The sequence below is a fragment of the Spinacia oleracea genome, chromosome 6 (genome assembly GCF_020520425.1).
Source record: "Spinacia oleracea cultivar Varoflay chromosome 6, BTI_SOV_V1, whole genome shotgun sequence".
Taxonomy (NCBI): Eukaryota; Viridiplantae; Streptophyta; class Magnoliopsida; order Caryophyllales; family Amaranthaceae; genus Spinacia; species Spinacia oleracea.
The window spans coordinates 22,428,963-22,453,495 of NC_079492.1; the positions used below are offsets into that span (position 1 = coordinate 22,428,963).

The 24,533-nt window shown below is 41.8% G+C and overlaps 1 protein-coding gene across 12 annotated transcripts in view; it reads right to left on the reverse strand.

The window, feature by feature from the left end:
- Positions 1-24,533, reverse strand: part of LOC110785816 (pheromone-processing carboxypeptidase KEX1) — a 36,250-nt gene that overhangs the window by 3,763 nt on the left and 7,954 nt on the right. For 6 of the 12 annotated variants that reach the window (XM_056830561.1, XM_056830560.1, XM_056830558.1 and 3 more), the window contains 2 exons: positions 21,362-21,423; positions 18,222-19,090 (listed from right to left, as the gene is read on the reverse strand). In XM_056830561.1, the coding sequence (XP_056686539.1) occupies positions 18,396-19,082 (687 nt within the window). In that variant the 5' untranslated portion in view covers positions 19,083-19,090; positions 21,362-21,423 and the 3' untranslated portion in view covers positions 18,222-18,395. The other 6 variants (XR_008922530.1, XR_008922531.1, XR_008922528.1 and 3 more) reach the window with 3 other exon arrangements.

Below are 24,533 nucleotides of genomic sequence, written 5' to 3' on the forward strand. Positions count from 1 at the left end.
CATAACCGGTTCCCAGCATTTTAATTACTCAAAACAATATTAATATAATAATTTAAAAATACGGAATTTAAATAGAATAGGTAAGTGTGAGGGGATCGAAAAAGCGCGAGGCTAATGCGTGACCTGTCCCTCGTGGGTGTGACGATCCTTTTTATTCAATCAAGTGTAATTGGATTTCCTGTGAGTATACACCCAATTGACTAGTAATATAGGAGTCGCCATTCAGTTTTTAACAACAATGAGAAAAACTAACAAAACCCGGTTATCGTGACATAAAGGGAGTGCAATTATGTTTGACCACGACGGCCGTAGGTTCCCTTGTGATCCCTGGTGTGGGGATCTCTCAATATACTTCCGCAAGGTAGAGATTGAGGGTTCGGGGGACTGTAACTACCGAGAGGAGTAATTCGCTCGTCGATAACTCCAGAGGCAGGATATCCTTACTAGCTCAGCATAAATAATTGAAGGGACATGCGTTAACTATTAAACTAATCTGAATTGATTTTAGCAACATGCAGCATATAATACTAATTCGATCGTGATTATCTGATTTAAATAGCATTAACGGACCTAGCATGATAATCCGATTTCCCAAAAATATTATATTTATTAGGCGTGATAGAACAATCATATTAGGTTAGTTTAACAGTTCATAAAAAGGGTGAGGAAAGCAGTTAAATCATCGAAAAGGGACACATTACGACGCACCCTTGAGAGGTGCGTCAGGGTTCTCAGAAAAATAACCACTTTGACTTTGCTATTTCTCCTTTTTATTTAACGAATCTCGATTATGGGACAGGATACGTTCTGTTCGATTTATGGATCGATTGCGACAGAACGCGTGAACAGTTTCGCAGCGAGAGGCTTAGGCTAAGGGGTTTAGAGTCAATAATCAGAATATATTATGTGTTGTTGTCTTGTTTTACGTCGAAACTAGGGGCCTATTTATAAGGAGGAGTTCGTGGAAAGATAGAATTGCAGAGTTCTAATCCGCAAAGAATTAGGAAAAGAAACGTACCCATGTATTTTCAGCGCCCAGGCCTGGGCGCCGAAGATTTCGGCGCCCAGAGCCAGGCGTTGAAAATAGGGTCTGGGCAGTTTTTGTTTAGTCAGATTCGGATTCTAAAATCCGTAGAGTTTGAGATTAATTTGAGTCTTTTAGCGCGTATCAATTTGTGACGGAATGCGTCTAGGCCCATTACGAACTCTAGGCTCGTTAGGATTTAAATTAATACGTAACTCTTATTTCCGAATCCTATTAGGAATAGGGTTCTCGCGGTTTTCTATCTCATTTATGATTTATGTTGGAGTGCAACACCTAATTCTGACAGGTTTCTATCTTTTATGATTTGCCACTTTAGACACTACCTTTTACGGCAGTTACTATTTTTAGCAGGTTTCCATAAATAGCAAGTTTCGGGTGAAATGAAATGGGGAATCGAGATTCGTTTATTTTATAGGAGATGCGTTGTCAAGTGGAGTTTTTATGCTTTCATCATCGAACCTTTCCCTTGCGGGAATGGGGACAAAAGTAGGTGTCTACAGTTAGCCCCCACTTTGACTGAGTCTTGGAGTAAGACGATGGTCAGAGTATTAGACGGAGTGCGTCGCACAAGCCATGGTGTATGTGACCTGTTTTGCGAGGGTCTCACGAGCCCCCGAGTGATAATATTTGACTTAAGGGTCATCACTTGAAGTGTCGACATATCCCTCACGTGTCATTGGGATTTGTCAACTGATAGTATAGAAACTTCCTCACTTTGTCATTGGAAGGATCTAAAGGTGCGTAGAAACCCCCTCACTTTGTCATTGGGAGTAACTACAGATGTTTTCGAAATTAAAGCTGTAAAGTGTAATTGGGCCTGGCCAAGCCCAATCACGAGGTAGAACGTTTTTAAAGATTCTCATTTTCAGGGCTGGCTAAACGAGAAAACCCCCTTGTTTTTATAGGATGTAAAACGAAGGAAAATCCAATACCCTTGTTTTTATAGGAAGTAAAACGAAGGAAAATCCAGTAAAAGTTATCGCTGCAGCGACTAAGGACCTGCGCTGTTAGTGACGCAGACCCCGCCCGCTGAAGGTGGGCGAGCCTGTCCTCTGAGGGGGACCCCCCGTCCGATAGAAGTGGACGAATATGTTTGATGTTTTTTTGAAAATAAGGACCTACGCGGTTTGTGACGTAGACCCCGCCCGCTGAAGGTGGCGAACCTTGTCTGCTGAGGGTGGACACCCCGTCCGATAGAAGTGGACGAATCTGTTTGAATTTTTTTTGAAAATAAGGACCTACGCGTTTTGTGACGTAGACCCCGCCCACTGAAGGTGGCGAACCTTGTCCGCTGAGGGTGGACACCCCGTCCGATAGAAGTGGACGAATCTGTTTGATTTTTTTTTTTAAAATAAGGACCTACGCGGTTTGTGACGTAGACCCCGCCCACTGAAGGTGGCGAACCTATTTTAAATTTGAAGTTTTTATTTCTTTCGAAAACAGAGGACCTGCGCGGCTAGTAACGCAGACCCCGCCTGCTGAGGGTGGGCGAGCCCATTTTGAATTTCTTATTTTGCCTATGTAGAAGGGCTATTGTGATTACAACCTGTTGGTGGGTCGTAATATTTCCTGATTAGATGTGTCCTATAAGTGGGTCCACATTGTGTATGTTTAACAATATTTTTTGAGATATCCAAACATGTTATGGCGCGTGGCGCAGTCTGGGAATGTGATTTTGATTGCACGCTTTGTTGGAGTCCACTTTTCGCGAGCCCCCAAGTGTTGGGGCTCGTTGGTTGTTTTTCGCGTCTTGTAATCATGTTTGGGGTCACGCTCGTATGTGCGAGCGATCTCCTATAGTAGTGTGCTATTTTAGTGAAGCCGTGGAGTGCGACTTTAGCTTTCAGGCGACATCCGGTTTCGGCTTGGCCCGGATTATCCCTTTGACAGACAGACATTTTCTATTTGGAAAACCAATGACTACATATTTTTGGTGTTTCGAAGAATGACCATGATATTTAACTTGCTTTTTATTTTTTGAAAAGTGTACATGAGCGTTTTCTGAGATGAGTCTAAGTTTCGACCAAGTTTCACTGTTATTATTTTTTTTGCTTATTTGGGAGCTAAAGGTGCTTTGGGCTTGATCTTACTTGCAATAGGGCCTCGTGTTTTAGCAACACGGTCTTAAGTCCTTTCCTATTCCGTGTTTTTGTGAAATCTGGGCCTTGGGCTGCATTTTCAGCGCCCAAGCTCCGGCGTTAAAAATTTCGGCGCCCAGAGGTGGGCGCTGAAAGTTCTTTCCTGGTAATATTTGATTTTCGGATTTCTAAACACGTTTCCGAATGGGATCAGGATGTTTATTGGGTGCGTTCAGCTATATATAGGGGGCTAGGTACGTCCTTATTTTCCACCACTCTCAAATTCTTTCTCTCTTTTTTGCCGTGCTCTAATTTATTTACTGCTTTTGCCATGTCGACCCCTACTTTCTCACTCCAACGGACTGTTAGGCGTTGGCTACGAGCCCTTACTCCCACAGAAAAAGCTTTGTTAAAAGAATACCACTTAGAGGCACTTTTAGGCTTACAACAAATTAATATTGATTATAATTTTCTGCATGCTGCCCTAAACTTTTGGGACTCCGATCATCATGTTTTTTCCTTTCGGGGCAATGAAATATGTCCTTCATCCTTGGTTATCCTACTAATGCTACTCCTGTTACCCCTGGCACTATTGAAGAGGGTAAAACAACCATAAGGGCTTTCCTAGGGCTAGATGATAACATGTTTGCTAAACTTGTTGTAGACGATAAGGTTAACTTGGCAAAACTCGTAAAACATCATTTTAGGCCTAGTAAGAATATGACCGAACAAAAATTGAACATTCGAGCCCTTGTATTTTGCTTGTTGAATCATTATTTGCTGTCGAATAATAACGGTGAGTTCGGTGACATAAGGCTGATCCCCTTGATTAGCAAGATGGAAAGTTGCTATTCTATTATGCCGTTGGTTGTTGCTGAGACTTTGCTGAGTGCGGATGAGCTGAAGAAGGATGCCAAATCCGAAATTTTTAAGGGAAGCCCCCTGTTACTGCAGGTAATCTACTTTTTTCTTTGCGCACATATACGCCACTTTTCTTTTTTTTTTGCCTGGGGCTGAGTTTCAGCGCCCAGGGCTGGGCGCTGGAATATTCGGCGCCTGGTCCTGGGCGTTGAAACTGCGCCCCAGGAACCTTTTTTCTTTCTTTTCATTTTTTTGATTCGATCATACCTGTTTTTGCAGATTTGGCTTGCGGAACGGCTTAGACTTTTGGAAGCTCCTGCCGATCCTAAACATTATCGCCCTATAGCTTTGGGTAACCGAAAATACTTGCACCAAGGCCAGGACGAGGCCGAATGGACCTCCTTTTTTACTTACGGCATTTGTTCTATTAAGTGGGTGGTACCATGGTGGGGTTTGACTACTATGACAGGGGGGTCTGATGTATCGGTTTATATTTCTTTGTTGGGGCTATCTTGTCCCATTTATATTTTACCTTACCGAGTCATGCGTCAATATGGTTTAAGGCAGACTATCCCCTTTTCTGATACGGTACCACCTAAGGTAGCGACCTTTGCTCAAACACGGGTCTTAGCGTGGGCTAGGTATTATGATGGTCTCCCACGTTGGGCTGTAGCTACAAATGGGTTTGTGGGTCTTTCTGAAAACTATAAGTTGTGGATGAGTTCCGATGATAAGGATGTGAGGACCGAGGCTCGTAATGGGGAGCCGGCTGAGCTTTTGATACCTCGTATTCGTGTTAAGTATGAGGGTCCTGATTCTGCCAGACCTCGTACCTATAGTTTTAAGACTGTGAAAGCTCGTCCTGATCGAAAGCGAAAGGAAGTTCTTCCCCGTTCCAGTGTCAGGCCTAAAAAGGTGCCTAACATGAAGGGGCTTGCTGTTGTTAAAAGAAATGCAAGCTCTCGCGGAGATCGTCGCCGGAACAATGTATGGGTTAGGAAGGCTCAGCCGCCTGTAGAAACAGTGGCTGGTCCAGTCGATGATAGTAATCCTTCTCCCACCACTGTTTGTGCCCTTGAGGCTGAGCAGGCTATAACTGAGAATGTTTCTAAAGCTTTGGCATCTTTGGAAGTTAGTGTCTAGGAGCCAGTTCTTATGGAGATTGATATTGGGGCAGCGCAGAAGACTATGGGGATGGATCCTGCGAACATTGCTCTCTTCAAGACTTTATTTGATGATTTGGAAGAACTAGAGTAGTGTAGTTCTTTGCTAGGGTGTAAGTGCCCTCTATTTATTTCAGTTGTGTTTGTTTTTATTCCTAGCACTTTGTTTTCCTTCTTATTATATTTTAATAAAGGCGTATTTTTAGTTTCCATTCAATTTTGTTTATATGTCTAACACTTTTTTACACAAAGAATATAATTCTGTTATTATTATTATTTGGACCGAATCCTTGGTAAGGATTGCCTACGTATCTTGTCAGAATCAGGTCGCGCGTAGTTCTTAGCTTTAGAATAAGTTCTAGTATGCCGGATCTCGGTAGATATGTCCTGAAGTGGAAACATATTACTTAATCGGTCAAATGAGTGAAGTATTTGCCATTATTTTCATCTGCCGTTCTCCATAGGTTGCGGAAAATTCGACCAATTTGTTGGTAAACCTATTTGGATACGCACTGTACCCCCCAAGTGTTCGTTATTTTTCCGTTGTGTGCGGATAAAATGACGAGCACTTTTCGAAAAAAGGAAAACTTTGGCAGGCAGAGAGTTTCAACGCCCAGGCTGGGGCGTCAGAAATTTCGGCGCCCAGCCCTGGACGCTGAAAATAACTTGGGCGGTCAATTTTGACGTTTTGCTTCACATGTTCTTGCGTTTATTTCTATTTCGTTTTTTGTGCCTTGATATTTTGCTTCATAGTTAAAGTTAATTTTGAGGCTGTTTTGGAGGTTTTTTACTGTTAGCGTGAAACGCATTTTTGTCCAGATTAATTTTTTCTATTTGTGACTCAAAACAGTTTTGAAAATGGAGTTAGGGTGCGGAACTTATGAAGATCTTTGTGGAGGGTATGATGGAATCTTATGTGAAAGCTGTTGGTGGATTCTACGTTTTATGAATTTATTTTTTTGGTAACATTTGCATTTGTTTTAAATTTTTGATTTCTTTTTGATTTTGGGTTGCATGGGTTGGCTCTCATGATGACATTGGTTGGCTTTTTAGGTTTTGAGGATGGGATAGTGTGGTTTATTTTGTGGGTTTCGGGAACTGGTTCACATGGCATTATTTCAAAACCGAGTGGGCTTTGTTTGTTGGGCCTATAGTGGGCCGCTTCTTTATTTTTTTAGTTTGCAAGTACATTTGGTGTTTATTTAGTGTTAGAATAAAATTTTTAGGAGAAATATTACGCCTTTATTGATTTGGAAAGTAAGGAAAACACACTGAAATAAAACTGACCCATATTCTAAAGGGCCTTAGGACCATCTAAAGTCTCTATTATTTTTTCTATCAATCTAAAGAACTACTAGGCGCTTTTTACTAATGGTGCCCTATGTGGCTCAAGCCTGGGGTTTAGTCTCATAAAACTTTGGTCCTTCACCGGTACTCATCTTAAATTTCATTCCTTTTTGCGTTGACCCACTGATATATCTTCACCCATCCGTTCCCGACCTCTTCTAGTGTTGATGCAGGAGAGATTAACCGGGTTGGATCGAAACCTTCATCTTGTAAAGCTAGGCTCGTTATCACAGTCTCGTTCTCCATAGGCCTCGATTCGTTAAACAATGTCCATAGAGCCTGGTTGTCCAATATTTCAGCTGTTTTAGTCTTGGTGAGGTGGGGTGCCTCATCCAAGGTGTGGCAGTCATGGAAAATTTCAAATCCGGGTTTTAGCAGGCCATCCTGAACGAAGGGTTCAGGGAAATCACAGCATGGGTGTTCTTCTCCTTCCCGAACAAACATCCCGTTAAGGGTCCTTTGATATGGGGGAAGGAGGGTGGTTTGTTTGGCTTTGTTAAGGCGTAGCCTAGATAGGCGGTCAGCAATATCTTCCTCCGTTGGTTCATAGCCTAAGCCAAAGGGAGTAGATTTGTCGGGAAAAGGATGGAATGTGCATTCCTTCTTCCTTATGCCCAATGGGGTTCCTGGAAAATAACCTTGAGCCAACAGCATTCTAGGGATGACTCGGGATGCATGCGGGTCTAGGAATGCTGGATCGATCATAATCTTCGATGAACTGGATTGCTTCTTCCATTTGAAACCCATAAAGGTCATCTGTAGTCTCGGCTGTTCTAACCATAGTACAACTGACGTCGAGAGAAGGGGCGCGGATTTCTAGTATTACCCCGTTATGGTTAAGTTTAACCATTTGGTGCAAGGTAGAAGCCACACCTCCTAAGTCATGGAGCCAAGGTCGCCCCAAGAGGAGGTTGAAAGTGGGCTTGATGTCAATTATTTGAAACTCCGTGGTGCGTGCCACAGGCCCAGTTTGTATGGTAAGGTTGATTTTTCCCAACACAGGCCTTCGGGAGTTATCATAAGCTCGTACCCCTTGTGAGGAGGTTTGGAAGTCATCGCTTCCTAGCCCCAAGCAATGAGCGGTTTGCAATGGGCAGACATTAACCGCCGAACCATTATCTACGAGCGCTAGGGGGATGTTTTGTCCTTTGCATCCAACCACTAAGTAAAGGGCTTTATTGTGAGCACCCCCCTCTTTGGGTAAGTCTTTATCAGTGAAAACTATGGCCTTTTCTCCGGCATCTCTCGTGACATGGCTAACCAGTGAGTCAGGTGTGATATCTGTGGGTACTGAGATGAGGTCAAGTGAGCGAATAAGCTTTTCGCGATGTTCCTTTGAAGTACACATAAGATCCCAGATGGTAATCTCAGCCTTGGTTCTTTTCAGTTGTTTCAGGAGAGGATTTTCAATGACTTCCGCGACGGTGGCGTGCCGCCCGTTCTCAGGAGTTTGCCTAACCGGGATGTCGCCCATAGGAGGTGGGTGAATATCCGGTTGGTATATCCTTCCGGATCGGGTGAGGTTGTCGACCTCGGGCTCCTGAGGGGTGGTGTCAATGAGAGCATACCCGGGCCAAGTTTCAGTGAAGAGGTCCTGGCCCGAGACTTGAGATAGGTAAATATCTTCAGCATCATCGTTCCACACACCGCACACTTCCCCCTCGATTCGATCCATAGGTACCACAGCGAGTGGTGCACCTTGAGGTGTAATATACACCGTGGGGTCGAAATTCTCTGGTTGGTCGAGAGAGATGTGACAAGAGCCGAGTGGGCTCTTGTTGTTGTTGGGCTTGCCAACGTTAGGGAGAGGTATTACTTCATCCTCTATCATGTCCTGGATCGTATGTTTTAGATACCAGCAGTTTTCAGTGTCATGCCCATTTCCTTGATGGAATTTGCAGTAAGTACCTTCGACCCAATATTTGTTTTTGACAGGAGGGTCGCGGGTGGGGCCTATAGGTCTCAACTTTCCTTGATTGGTTAGTCTTTCAAAGGCTTGTACCAAAGTTGACCCGAGTGGGGCAAACTTTCGGTCTCGGACCCATCTTACAGGGTATCTTCGGGCGGGAGCCTCTTCTACAGCATGGACTTCTTGGGTTTGGGGTGTGTTACCCCGATTATAGGTGTTGGTCTTATATGCAGGTTTGCTCTGTATGGTTTTGGCGAGGTCGTCCTCGATTTTTATTCCCACATCATAAACTCTTTTGAAAGTGTCGAGTCCCAGGTACCTAAGGTGTTGTCTGTAAGCCGGGTCTAAGTTATCAATGAATTTTTGGACCAATTCTGTTTCGGAAGGCCTATTGATTAGCTGGGCCGCCTGGTCTCTCCATCTAGCAAAGTAGGTTGTGAAACCCTCATTTTTCTTTTGGAAGAGAACTTCCAGCTCGCGCATGGTGACTTGGAAATCCAAGTTCGACGAGTATTGCTTGATGAAGACATTGACAAAGTCTTCCCAAGTGGGGAAGAGCTTAGGGTCCTGGTGATAGTACCATTTGAGAGGCACAGGTTCCAAGGACAAATGAAAGGCAGGTAGGTACATGGACTTGTCCACGCCTTTCAAGTTCATGGTGTTCACAAAGCTCAGTAGATGATCACGGGGGTTATCCGTGGCCTTGAACTTTGGTAAGTCAGATGAACTGAACTTTTCTGGTAATTTGCCAGAAAAGGGTTCAGGCTCGAGGGAGAAGTATTTGCTCCCCATGGTTTGCTGTAGGACCATTTTTTCGATCCTCTTCTCGTTTTCGAGGTCATTTTTGGCTTGCGCAGCCGCTAAGGCTTCATTTTCCATTTTCAGTTGGCCCATGAGTTGGGTCATTTGGACCATCTGGTCTCGCAAATCTTCGATGGACATGTTTGGAGGTGCGAATCGAGGTTGGGGAAGCGGAGATCCTTGAAATGAGGGACGACGGACGGAGCTTGGAGTTTCTAGACTTGGTGATGTATCTTCGAGACGCACTAGCCGTTGATTCCCTGATCGGCATCAAGTGGCAGGACCGGTCCTAGGCATAAGATAAGCTAAAGTTTAGGGTCCCAAAGTTTCAAGCATTACTTAGTCTAGACTTCGACTCTCTAAATTGGTTTTTCACTTTTTCGGTCTTTCTTCTGTCGGTACACTTTTTGGGGGGTTTTTTTTATTTTGGTCATTCTTTGGATTTTCGAAACACTTGCCTGTGTGACATTCATAGTTGTTAGCATGTTCGATTTTGGTGCCGAGCATTGCCGTCGTAGGAGGCCTAACGACGACACAAAAAGTTATTAATTTTTCGCGAGTCGCCTTTTGAAATCGAGTGCTTTTCTTACGCCCTCGTAGCAATTCTTTTGATGAACATTTTTTGTGCTACGTACTTTCTTTTTGCTTAGGCACCGAGGCTGCTGCGCCTGATCAGAAAGTCAAGCAGCAACTTCAGCGCCCAGCAGTGGGCGTGAGAAATTTTGGCGCCCAGCCAGGGGCGTTGAAAATGCGTCCCTGGCTGGTTCTCGTTTTCTGTTTTCTGTTTATGCGACTTCGATTTGCGTGCTTGCCTAATAACGTCCTTTACGTGTGACAACGTTTGTGGGATTCGTTACAGGCCATCCCGAGCGTCGCTTGTTTTGTGGCGATCATTCGGGTTTGCGGAACACGTGTTTCGGTATAACTCTTTGGCAAATTAGTCTATGAATGTTTGGGCAATTTTTAAGGTCATTGGTTTTCTAGGATAGTTTGTCACACACAATCACATATTTCGCTACACATAACTACATTACAAACATGGATTTGAAAATTAAATATGCCACGTAGTTTATGATAGGCTTCTATGGGTAGTTTGTTTGCGCCTGGCTTGGTACCGCTTCTATCGTAGATCCAACACATGCCCCGGTCGAGGTAGTGTATTCAACAGACGAATTTCGTCTAAGAGGCCAACCCGCAAGTGCAAGCCAAGGGGGCATGCAGGCGAGAGGGACCTAATGGGGGAGCGATTAGGTTCGGGATAGGTGTACTACCTGCACCAGTACCGAGTGGGAAACATGCGCGGCGTATGCACCCCCCTATTGGCGAAAAAGGTATCCTTAGTCCCAACTCCCGAGGGAGTCGAGATTCGTTATGATGTTCTGCCCGTTCACATTAATATGCTGATTTTCAGGTCGTCCCAACTTGATGGGGAAATAAACGCGGGGTAGGATCGTTTCACCCTTCGGCTATTTTGATTACCTACAAGCACGAGTATTTCCTTCACTATCCCCAGTGGAGTCGCCACTGTGAGGGGGTCGAAAAAGCGCGAGGCTAATGCGTGACCTGTCCCTCGTGGGTGTGACGATTCTTTTTATTCAATCAAGTGTAATTGGATTTCCTGTGAGTATACACCCAATTGACTAGTAATATAGGAGTCGCCATTCAGTTTTTAACAACAATGAGAAAAACTGACAAAACCCGGTTATCGTGATATAAAGGGAGTACAATTATGTTTGACCACGACGGCCGTAGGTTCCCTTGTGATCCCTGGTGTGGGGATCTCTCAATATACACCCGCAAGGTAGAGATTGAGGGTTCGGGGGACTGCTACCGAGAGGAGTAATTCGCTCGTCGATAACTCCAGAGGCACGATATCCTTACTAGCTTAGCATAAATAATTGAAGGGACATGCGTTAACTATTAAACTAATCTGAATTGATTTTAGCAACATGCAGCATATAATACTAATTCGATCGTGATTATCTGATTTAAATAGCATTAAGGGACCTAGCATGATAATCCGATTTCCCAAAAATATTATATTTATTAGGCGTGATAGAACAATCATATTAGGTTAGTTTAACAGTTCATAAAAATGGTGAGGAAAGCAGTTAAATCATCGAAAAGGGACACATTACGACGCACCCTTGAGAGGTGCGTCAGGGTTCTCAGAAAACTAACCACTTTGACTTTGCTATTTCTCCTTTTTATTTAACGAATCTAGATTATGGGACAGGATACGTTCTGTTCGATTTATGGATCGATTGCGACAGAACGCGTGAACAGTTTCGCAGCGAGAGGCTTAGGCTAAGGGGTTTAGAGTCAATACTCAGAATATATTATGTGTTGTTGTCTTGTTTTACGTCGAAACTAGGGGCCTATTTATAGGGAAGAGTTCGTGGAAAGATAGAATTGCAGAGTTCTAATCCGCAAAGAATTAGGAAAAGAAACGTACCCAGGTATTTTCAGCGCCCAGGCCTGGGCGCCGAAAGGCCTGGGCGCCGAAGATTTCGGCGCCCAGAGCCAGGCGTTGAAAATAGGGTCTGGGCAGTTTTTGTTTAGTCAGATTCGGATTCTAAAATCCGTAGAGTTTGAGATTAATTTGAGTCTTTTAGCTCGTATCAATTTGTGACGGAATGCGTCTGGGCCCGTTACGAACTCTAGGCTCGTTAGGATTTAAATTAATACGTAACTCTTATTTCCGAATCCTATTAGGAATAGGATTCTCGCGGTTTTCTATCTCATTTAGGATTTATGTTGGAGTGCAACACCTAATTCTGACAGGTTTCTATCTTTTATGATTTGCCACTTTAGACACCACCTTTTACGGCAGTTACTATTTTTAGCAGGTTTCCATAAATAGCAAGTTTCGGGTGAAATGAAATGGGGAATCGAGATTCGTTTATTTTATAGGAGATGCGTTGTCAAGTGGAGTTTTTATGCTTTCATCATCGAACTTTTCCCTTGCGGGAATGGGGACAAAAGTAGGTGTCTACAGTAAGGAAGAAGAGAATTATACCAATCCGGCCTATAGCACGGAACAACCACGAATTAATGTGATTGGGCGAAAAAGAAATCAAATACGAACACACACACACACACACGAACGTGTGTGTGCGCAGCAAGGGCGACGAGCGCGAGCGGGGAGAGGGGGCGCGCGCGCTGGGCGCAAAGGAGAGCGAGAGGGCGAGCGGGCAGCGCTGTGCGCGAGGGCACGAGCGAGAGAGAGGCAGCAGGTGCAGCGCTGTGCGCGAGGGCACGAGCGAGAGAGGGGCAGCTGGTGTGCACAAGTGCACGAGCGAGAGAGGAGAGGCGAGGGCGAGTGCTGTGGGCGAGGGCAGGCACGAGGGCACGAAGCCGTGCGGGCGTGCGGGCGCAGCACGAGGGCACGAGCCTTGAGGGCGTGCGGGTGCCGAGCAAAAGAGAGAGAAGAGATGGAGTGAGGGGCAAGCAAAGTAAAAAGGGGCTTTATGAAATTTTAGGGGTTAATATAATGATGGGGGAGTCTATTTATAGGCTCCCTAATCCCTTGATGGGCTAGGCTTAGGATATTTGAGTTGGGCTTAGGAATTAAATGAATTGGGCTAGCTTAGGATTTAAATTAAACTGTTTGGATTGGGCTTGATTAATAAAACGAACTGGACTTTTTATTTAAAACCCGAAGCTTTAAAAATCATTTGCAACTCATTTAATTTCCCGACTCAAGAATTTAATTCGTTTCGTAATTAATTAAAATAATAAATATTCTAATTAAATTAAAATACATTAAATAAAATGCATTTAAATATTATTTAAATGATAATAAATCGTAAAATGCTTTATAAATATAATAAAATATATTTATAAATGTTATAAAAATACGAGGTATTACAGTCTACCCTCCTTAAAAGAAGTTTCGTCCCGAAACTTTGGTTCGGAAATCAAAATTCAACTCAAAACTTGAGACTTTCTGAGACTTTCAATACGTTCATTTACCAAAGTTTTAAGTTGTTGTACTCTTTACATGATTAAACAGGACAATAATAAGTGCAAATTCAATAGAAAGCACTAAATTGGGCATAAAATAGGGAAAAACAAGGTAAAAGCGCGAAATTCTACCGCACTCTACCCCCCTTAAAAGACACGAGTTACGACCCCGTAACTCAACTAACCTCGGGAAAAAGCTCGGGATATTTCTTTCTAATTTCGTCCTCCGCTTCCCAAGTGGCTTCCTCAGATTCTTGATTAGACCACAACACTTTGACAATTTTAACATCTTTAGTACGCGTACTACGCACTTTGCTATCAAGGATTTTGACAGGTCTTTCCTCAAAGGTTAGACTTTGGTCTAATTCTATGGTCTCCGGTTGCAACACATGCGATTTATCCGGGACATATTTCCTTAACTGAGATATGTGGAACACATTATGCACTCTCTGCAAGTTCATAGGCAAGGCTAGTCTGTAAGCTACCTTTCCGATTCTTTCTAAGATCTCATATGGGCCTATGTACTTAGGGCTTAACTTCCCTTTCTTCCCAAATCTCATGACACCTTTCATTGGTGACACTTTGAGCAACACTTTATCACCTATGTTGAACTCTTCATCCCTACGTTTCAAGTCTGCATATCTCTTTTGGCGATCCTGCGCCGCTTGAATCTTTGATTGGATGGTTCGGATTTGGTTCATGGTGTCCTCTATCATTTGGGGTCCCAACACTACGGTTTCACTAATATCGTTCCAACAAAGTGGACTTCTACACTTTCGTACATACAAAGCTTCAAATGGTGCCATTCCAATGCTATCATGATAGCTATTGTTATAGGAAAACTCAATCAGATCTAGGCTATTTTCCCAACTTCCTTGGAAATCAATAACGCATGCCCGAAGCATGTCCTCCAGGGTTTGGATAGTCCTTTCAATTTGTCCATCCGTGGCTGGGTGGAAGGCTGTACTCATTTTCAATGTCGTACCAAAACTCTTCTACACACTTTTCCAGAAATTCGAAAGAAACCTTGAATCCCTATCTGATACGATATCCTTAGGAACTCCATGTAACCTCACAACATTCTTAATGTAGGCTTTAGCAAGTTGTTCCATTTTCCAGGTTTCCTTCATTGGTATAAACACTGCTGACTTGGTCAACCTATCTACTACTACCCAAATTGTATCATTCCCAGTCTTTGACTTCGGTAAACAAGTGACAAAGTCCATAGAAATACAGTCCCATTTCCATCTTGGAATCTCTAAAGGTTGGACCTTCCCTTGAGGTCTCCTATGCTCAATTTTCACCTTCTGACAAGTCAAACATCTAGCCACAAATTCAGCCACTTCGTTCTTCATCCTTGGCCACCAATAGACCTTTTTCAAGTCCTTATACAACTTGTCACCCCCTGGGTGCACATAATATGGCGTATTATGCCCTTCTTTCATCAATATCTCTTTCAGTTCTCCACACTTTTGAGGCACGCACCACCTGCCTTTGTACCTCAAACTTCCACCATCATGGATTCGGAAGTCTATCTCCTTACCTTGCGAAATCTTTTCCTCGATTCGCTCCAACTTCACATCACCAGCTTGATTCTCTCTAATCTCATCAAATATTGACGGTTGGATGGTTAAGGCATTCATTATTCCCACAAGGCTTTCACCACTTACTATTTCAAGGTTCAAACGCTGCATGTCCTTACACAGCTCGTTAGCAACTACTAACGCATTAACATTATGACTTAATTTCCTACTCAAGGCATCCGCAACTACATTGGCTTTTCCCTCGTGGTATTGGATATCCAAATCATAGTCCTTAACTAACTCCAACCACCTTCGTTGGCGCATATTCAAATCCTTCTGTGTGAAGATGTATTTTAAACTTTTGTGATCCGTAAATATCCTACACTTCACACCATACAGATAGTGTCTCCATATTTTCAATGCGAATACTATAGCCGCTAGCTCTAAATCATGGGTAGGGTAATTGGATTCATATGGCTTCAATTGCCTTGACGCATACGCAATAACTTTCCCGTTTTGCATCAATACACACCCCAAACCATTCTTAGAGGCATCACTATACACATCGTATGCACCACTCTCATCTGGTAAGGTTAACACTGGCGCGGTTGTCAATCGCGTCTTTAAGGCTTGGAATGCTTCCTCACACTGGTCACTCCATTCAAACTTGGTTTCCTTCTTCATCAAGGTAGTTATGGGGTTGGCTATCCTAGAGAAGTCTTGAACAAATCGTCTATAGTAGCCAGCTAATCCCAGAAAACTACGAATGTCAGTCACACTCTTGGGTGTAGGCCATTCACTAACATCTTTGATCTTAGCAGGGTCAACTGCCACTCCTTTTGACACAAAATGTCCCAAAAATGCAACTCTTTCCAACCAAAACTCACACTTTGAGAACTTGGCATACAACTGGTTATCTCTCAAGGTACTCAACACCGATCTCAAGTGTTCCGCGTGATCTTCTTCACTCTTTGAATACACTAGGATGTCATCTATGAAAACCACTACAAACTTGTCCAAATAGGCATGGAATACACGGTTCATTAAGTCCATAAATATTGCAGGGGCATTGGTTAACCCAAAAGGCATAACAGTGAACTCATAATGTCCGTATCTAGTTCTGAATGCAGTCTTTGGTATGTCATGGTCAGCGATTCTCAATTGATGATAACCCGAACGCAAATCGATCTTAGAAAAGATTCCTGCTCCTTTTAGTTGGTCAAATAGGTCTTCTATCCTAGGTAATGGATATTTGTTCTTGATTGTGACCTTATTGAGCTCCCTGTAGTCTATACAAAGCCTCATACTTCCATCCTTTTCTTCACAAACAACACTGGTGCTCCCCAAGGCGATGCACTTGGCCTAATATAACCTTTCTCCAATAGATCCTCTAGTTGGCTTTTTTATTCATTCATTTCTCCTGGAGCCATTCGATAAGGTGCTTTTGAAATAGGGGCGGTTCCAGGCACTAAATCTATGGTGAAGTCAATAGGTCGATTGGGAGGCATCCCCGGGATCTCTTCTGGAAATACATCAAGGAATTCATTGACTACTGCAATATCCTCAGGCTGATCCTTGATCACATGCTCTAAGTTCCTTACATTACATAAGAAAGTTGGGTTCCCTTTACTGACTAGCTTCACGAGTTCCATTGCCGTGATGATTCCTATGTTCTTAGGTTTACCAAAACGACGATATGACACTACTTTGCCTAGGCTAGACCTCAAGTGAACCTTCTGCTTCTCACAATCTATTTTGGCTTTGAACTTGGCCAACCAATCCATCCCTAGAATTACATCTAGCTCTCCTAACTCGAATTCGATTAGTTTAGATAAGAATACGGTATTGGCTATGGTCATAGGCACATCTCTATGGATTTTGGTACACTTTACTATACTACCAGTAGGTATGACTATAGGTACTTCAATCGATTCAGGCTCTTTCAACCCTAATATCCCCAAAGCATCTACTGATATAAAAGAATAAGTCGCACCAGAATCAAATAGAACTTTAACTGAAACGGAATTAATAGAAAAAGTACCCGCTATGACGTCAGAGGAAGTCTCCGCTTCTTGCCTAGATATCACATTCAAATTTCCTTGGGCAACTCCTTTGTTATAGCCACCTCCATTGGTGTTCCCATTGTTGTTTCGATTCCCATTCTGCTGTTGGTTCCCTCCAGGCTTTCCATGGTTCTGGTGATTGCCATTGCTATTGCCATTGTTACCACTTTGGTAGTTCCTTTGATTTCCACCTCCATTTCCCCCATTCCGGTTCTGATTATTCCGGTTATTGCCTTGGTGGTTACCTTGATTAGGCTTTCCATTCTTAGAATCGCATTCATACTCCCTATGGCCTAACTTTTGACATAATCTACAAGTCACCAAATTCCCATTACAATCTTTTCCAGGGTGATTCATGTTACAGTGCCTACATTCGTAGGTCCGTACTCCATTCCTTCCAGACTGATTTCCACCACCTTGGTTGTTGCGATTACCACCATTGTTAGCCCTAAACTGGAAATTCCCATTTCCTTTGCGCTTCTTAAAATTCCCCTGATTCTGATGGTTATTTCCTTGATTCGAGCTTCCACCATCCTTTCTCTTTTCAGCACTACCATTCTTCCTTTGCTGTAACCCATACAGGTGAGCAGCTTTCCGTACAGGGTGTCTAATGAGGTAAAGGTCTCTCCAGACAACAACAGCTGTAAGTCCATGGTCAAACCATTCTTAAATCTTTGAGCCCTGAGCTCTTCCGTTGCCACCACTTCAGGTGCAAACCTAGACAGCTCTATAAACTTAGAATAGTATTCCGTCACAGACAGACCTCCCATTTTGAGTTCAATGAACTCCTGCGCCTTTTGCTTCTTCAGGTAGGGTGGGTAAAACTTGTTCCTTAGTGAAGTTTTAAATGCTTCCCATCCAAAGTTAGGTGTGGCTCTAAGGGTATTTTCACATCGTTGCCACCACAAATCAGCTTCACCTCTCAGGTAGTACACATCACTATTAACCCTAAGGTTTTCGGGGCAATTCACAGCTACAATGAGTTTATCAAACTCTCTCAACCAGTTCTCCAACACACTTGGTTCAATCTCTCCGCTATAGAGTGGAGGCTTGCTTTGAGCTATTTTCTTTAACATTTCCCCAGCCGGGTCATGCATTGGGTTTGCTCTGGTTTGAGCTAGGTCACGAACTACCTCAGCTAGGTGTCTAACCACTTCAGAAATCTCTTGGCTAGCCATATCCCTTCTCCTGAATAAATAAAAAGGCTAACTTTAATATTGGTTGGACATGACATCACTAAGGTACTGGTTCTACAACGAACCTACTCACAACAAGAACACACTTAAGAGCCACCTAGGGGGAAGAGTTGGCGCCATTTTCGGGCCTTCTCACCCCACTATTCGATGCAAGTAAATTTAGATGGTTGCTACTAAACCACCTTGCACATAAAATTTCATTGAAGAAATAACAAATAATCCCTTTGCGATACCCACAAGACTTAGAATTGAGAATTAAACTTAAAGAATAACGAAAATGGAAATTCTATTCTTTTATTAAAACTCCAATGAATAAGTCTTACATCCACTAATGCCATAACATTTATTCTCCAACTATAATAAACTAAAACTATAAATAGTAGCTTTGCCACTTTATTAATCAACGAAAAAAAATAAAAAATAAAACTAAGGATTACATTTCTCTAGAGACTAACGTCATCACGACGATCATTTCTTTCCTTGTATTGCTCTGGAGTAAAGTCTTGATCATTAGGATCATCCAAGTCTTCTTCCGGATCCGAGTCTTCATCCATAGCCTCATCATTTTGCTGTGGCTCACTATCAACCACATTATTCTCTTCAAGCTCATCTTCAGATCCACTGGATATCTCAATGGTTGGTTCAGGAATTATAGGGTTAGGATTCTCAATCTCTACTACATCATCATCACTATCCTCCTCAACATCACTAGCTTGCTCATCATGGATCATGCCATCTTCACCATCACTTTCTATTCCTCCATAGCCCATACCTAGACCCGCAGAATACTTTCCATCCTCATAGCTAATTTCCGCAACCTCTAGGATAGTAGCAAGAACCTCAGAATCATACTTCCACCTACCATCACTAGTCCCATATTTGTACCAATTAGGGGTACCATCACCATAATGCATGTCACTGAACCTATTGTTGAGGTCTATGTAAGGGTTCTTATGGGGTAAACAATGTATAATCATACTAGCCATCATATCTTTGTGCCTAAGGTGGGGCATATTCTTGGTCGAAGCCAAATAGTCACAAGCAAACACGATCTTCTGAACATACGTGCGAGGAGTCTCATTATCCATCTTCTCTAAGTATCCTAGACTGGTGAACTTAGAAGGTAGCATCCTTAATTCCCGAAAATTCACAACTCAAAAGTCTTACTAACGCGTTTCCATAGAAATTCCAACCCCAAAAGGATACAATAAATAGTTCGTGGAGCCATACAATTTCAATGCACAAATATATGCTCAACATGAAATATGATGCAATTAAGAAGCAAGATAAAACATAGTTAAAACATATACATGGCACTTAATAATCACATTGTCACATAATATGCATTCTTAGACTAATATGCCCTTCTTAGTCTACCCAATTCTCACTTGAAAATAATATTAATTTTCGAAATTAATTAAGAAATAACTCCTAACTTTGTTGAAATTGTTTAAATTAAAATCGAAAATTAATAAGAATTATTGATTAATTAAATAAATAAATAAATAAATTACGGATAAATAAAAAAAGAAATCCGAAAATTTTAAACATAAATTCGAAATAATATTCGAATAAAATAAATAAATAAATAAATGATTAAAATAATTCGGATAATTAAATAAAATAATTTCCGAAATTAATAAAATAAATTTGAAATTAATTCGAAAAATTCAAAAAAATCGGAAAAATAGAAAAAAAATTCGTTAATTAATATTAAATAGTAATCCGACTTTTCCACTAATTTCAAACGACCCACAATAATTGATATTTGACCTTTAAAATATTGAGTACTCAAAATAATACGTTTTGACTTTAGGAAAATAATTTTCGAAAATCCTAAAGTTCCGCAATCGTAGTTTAAGGATTTACCACTTTGCACTATTAATTAATGCAAAGCAGCTCTCAAACTAGAGCTCTGCAAATACCACTTTGTAACACCCTAATAATTCCTTGCTTTTATAAAACCATTTTCCAACTTAAAATAAAGGAATTACTAAAGCATTACCGCCACCGTGATAACGGTTAAGGCTATTACTAGAATTACGCAGCGGAATTAAATGTCAACTAACTTTTAAAAACCATAATTAATGAAATATTGAGGCCTCCTACAATTTGGAACCATAATGGCCCAAAACCCAAAGTATAAATAATTCAAACATTTCAAACATAATTAAAATATTAAATAAAATAGTTTTAAAGAACGAAAGCATGCAACTCTCTCAATCATCCCAAGCCACATGATTTCGATCGTACTTAATCTACCAACCTGCTATATTAGTCTATTCCCCAACAATGCAAGTGCAAATGATGGATCATCATAGGGTCATTAAGGCAAAGGCCATGACCAGAAACACACAAAGCACGTAGTCAGCAAAAGCTGAGTACTTACAAGCATAGAGTAAATGAAACTAAAACATGCATCACTCACTAAGTACTAATCAACATGCAAAAGCCATATAATAACAAATCAAACAATCAGGAGATCCAAGACTTTACTCTTGACTCGACTCTTGACTCACAATTTAATTAGAATAAGCTTCGAACGGGCCAAAAGAATAATCCCCAAAGGGAAAAGGTGATGGGAGCCAACCATACACCAAATATATTAATAATAAAATCGGGCCATACCGAGTGTTGGGCCATACCGACGGAATTCCTGCGCATAGTATAAATGAAACAACGTCTTGTATCATTAGTAGGAGTACGAGCTTTCCGGCAAGACTCCCCCCATTGTTCATACTCAAGGTATATACGTTCCAAGAGTTTTGAAGCTTGTTCCGGTTGCACTTTACGTTTATTAATATTTTATTAAAGGCGAACTCAAGACTCGACAACATGCATACATACCATTAATAAACAACAACCAAAACAATCTTATTTTAATGCTTTAAGACTTGTGATCAACCAAGCAAGACACTTGTGATATTACTACCATGTTCCTCCTCACCAAAGTGAGACTCCACATCATGCATATTAACATGAGGGTTGTGCCCTTGCACGACAAATCCTAATTCATTTCATACATAATATTCCCAACTGAACCCTACATGTGCGGTGGCTTACGTGAGCTAACCCTTCACATGTGGTAAAATAAATAGTACGACGAGGTACAAATAAATGGCTCAAAGTATGCTAGACATCCCGTACAATATCATACAAATAATTAATCCATCCCTTGCATGTGAAATAAACCATACATGCATAAATATTGAACAACATGATTGACAATGAAATCCACACTCATAATAATTTCAACATGTTTGTTCAACAATTAATCCAATAAATCCAACATCACCAAACACATGCTCGTTCACCAAAATAAACATGATTCCACATAAATCAATTCACATCATCAACAATCATGTAATGTCATTGACAAAAAGGTGTGGTCGCCCTAGACTTGTACATACCTTGAATACCTAAGCGTAGGGGCCACTTTGCAATAACGAGCACTCAACTAGAAATCACCTCCTATCATCAAAATAATGAAACTTAAATTATTTCCATGTTCATTAAATTTCCAGCAACTTTATAAAAATTAAAACTTCCTTTAGACTTTAGAATTCAATCGTTTTTCAATAATAAAGTCGTCTCAATTTGCAAAATCGATCCCTAGTACGAAAACATACTTTTTTCGCCTTTAAAATCAATAAAAATCGACATTTTAAACCTTTATTCAAATTTGAAAATATAAATGATTATCATAATTAAAATCATCACCTAATTATGCTAATCAATTGACTCATTAAGTCTAGGTTAAAACCCTAACTTGAAAATCCCAATAACACTAGTTTAATATCATAAAAATCAATGCTTTATTAAATAAACAAATCTGAAAATTCATCCTTTAATAATTAAAACAAACCTAATAAATCACAACACACAAATCCTCAAACCACGGTATTCATAACCGATTCCCAACATTTTAATTACTCAAAAAAATATTAATATAATAATTTAAAATACAGAATTTAAATAGAATAGGTAAGGAAGAAGAGAATTATACCAATCCGGCCTATAGCACGGAACAACCACGAATTAATGTGATTGGGCGAAAAAGAAATCGAATACGAACACACACACACACGAACGTGTGTGTGCGCAGCAAGGGCGACGAGCGCGAGCGGGGAGAAGGGGCGCGCACGCGCTGGGCGCGAAGGAGAGCGAGAGGGCTAGCGGGCAGCGCTGTGCGCTAGGGCACGAGCGAGAGAGAGAGAGAGGGCGAGCGGTGCAGCGCTGTGCGCGAGGGCACGAGCGAGAGAGAGGCAGCAGGTGCAGCGCTGTGCGCGAGGGCACGGGCGGGAGAGGGGCAGCAGGTGTGCACGAGTGCACGAGCGAGAGAGGAGAGGCGAGGGCGAGTGCTGTGGGCGAGGGCAGGCACGAGGGCACGAGGCCGTGCGGGCGTGCGGGCGCAGCACGAGGGCACGAGCCTTGAGGGCGTGCGGGTGCCGAGCAAAAGAGAGAGAAGAGATGGAGTGAGGGGCAAGCAAAGCAAAAAGGGGCTTTATGAAATTTTAGGGGTTCATTTAATGATGGGGGAGTCTATTTATAGGCTCCCTAATCCCTTGATGGGCTAGGCTTAGGATATTTGAGTTGGGCTTAGGAATTAAATGAATTGGGCTAGCTTAGGATTTAAATTAAACTGTTTGGATTGGGCTTGATCAATAAAACGAACTGGACTTTTTATTTAAAATCCGAAGTTTTAAAAATCATTTGCAACTCATTTAATTTCCCGACTCAAGAATTAAATTCGTTTCGTAATTAATCAAAATAATAAATATTCTAATTAAATTAAAATACATTAAATAAAATGCATTTAAATATTATTTAAATGATAATAAATCGTAAAATTATTTATAAATATAATAAAATATATTTATAAATATTATAAAAGTACGAGGTATTACAAACGTCCTTTACGCGTTGTGCGGCGTTGTGGGATCCGTTATAGGCTATCCTCGGCGTCGCTTATTTTTGTGGCGATCGCCCGGGGCTGCGGAACACGTATTTTGGTACAACTCTTTGGCCAATTGGTGTTTATGAATGTTTGGGAAATTTTTAGGGTCGTTGGTTATCTAGTATTATTTGTCACACACAATCACATAATTCGCTAAACACAACTAACATTACAACATGAAGCAAAATAATATGTCACATAGTTTATGATAGGCTTCTATGGGTAATATTTGCGCCGGCTTGGTACCTCCTCTATCGTCAATCCAACACATGCCCCGGTCGGGGAAGTGCATTCACGAGCGAATTTCGTCCCAAGAGGCCAATTACGATGTAAGCCAAGGGGGCATGCACCAATGAGAGGGACCTAGTGGGCGAGCGATTTGGTTTGGGATAGGTGTACTACTAGAGAAAGTACCGAGTGGACAACATTCGAAGCATATGCACCCCCCGGGTGGCGATGGGTATCCTTATTCCCACCTCCCGAGATGAAACATGCCAAGGGAGCCAAGATTCGTTATGCGGTTCTGTCCGTTCACATTAATATCCTGATTTTCAAGTCGTCCCAACTTGATAGGGAAATAAACGCGGGGTAGGATCGTTTCACCCTTCGGCTATTTTGATTACCTACGAGCACGAGTATTTCATTAACATCCCCAATTGATTCGCCACTGTGAGGGGGTCGAAAAAGCACGAGGCTAATGCGTGACCTCGTCCCTCGTGGGCGTGACGTTGTCAGATCAAGTGTGATTGGATTTCCTGTGAGTTTACACCCAATCGACTAGTAATATAGGAGTCGCCATTCAGTTTTTAACGACAATGAGAAAAACTGACAAAACCCGGTTATCGTGACATAAAGGGAGTGCCATTATGTTCGACCACGACGGCCATAGGTTCCCTTATGATCCCTGGTGTGGGGATCGCTCAACGTACACCCGCAGGGCAGAGATTGAGAGTTCGGGGGACTGTAACTACCGAGAGGAGTGCTCATCGATAATACTCTAGAGGCAGGTTATCCTTACTAGCTCAGCATAAATAATTGAAGGGACATGCGTTAAACTATTAAACTATCCTGAATTGATTTTAGCAATATGCAACACATAATACTAAATCGATCGTGATTATCTTATTTAGATTGATTTAAGGTACCTAGCATGATAATTCAATTGTCCAAGGTATTATCTTATTAGGCGTGATAGATCAATCAAATTAATAGTTTAACAATTTTATAAAAGGGTGATGAAAGCGATTAAATCATATGAGGGACACATTACAACGCACCCTTGAGAGGTGCGTTGTGGTTCTCAGAAAACTAACCACTTGGCTTTGCTATTTCTCCTTTTATTTAACGAATCTCGGGTTTCCAAGCAATGTTCCAGTATTTAGGCTTAATTCATCAAGCTACAAGGGGCAGGATGCGTTCTGTTCGACTTTTGGGTCGATTGCGACAGAACGCTGGATCAATTTCACAGCGTGAGGCTTAAGCTTAAGGCTAGAGTCAATACTCAGATTATGAAATTGTGTGTTATTTTCACGTCGATTTTAGGCTGTATTTATAGGAAAAGAGTGTGTGGAAAGATAGATTTTAAGATACGAATCCAAAAAGAATCTGGAGATAAAACGGCCCC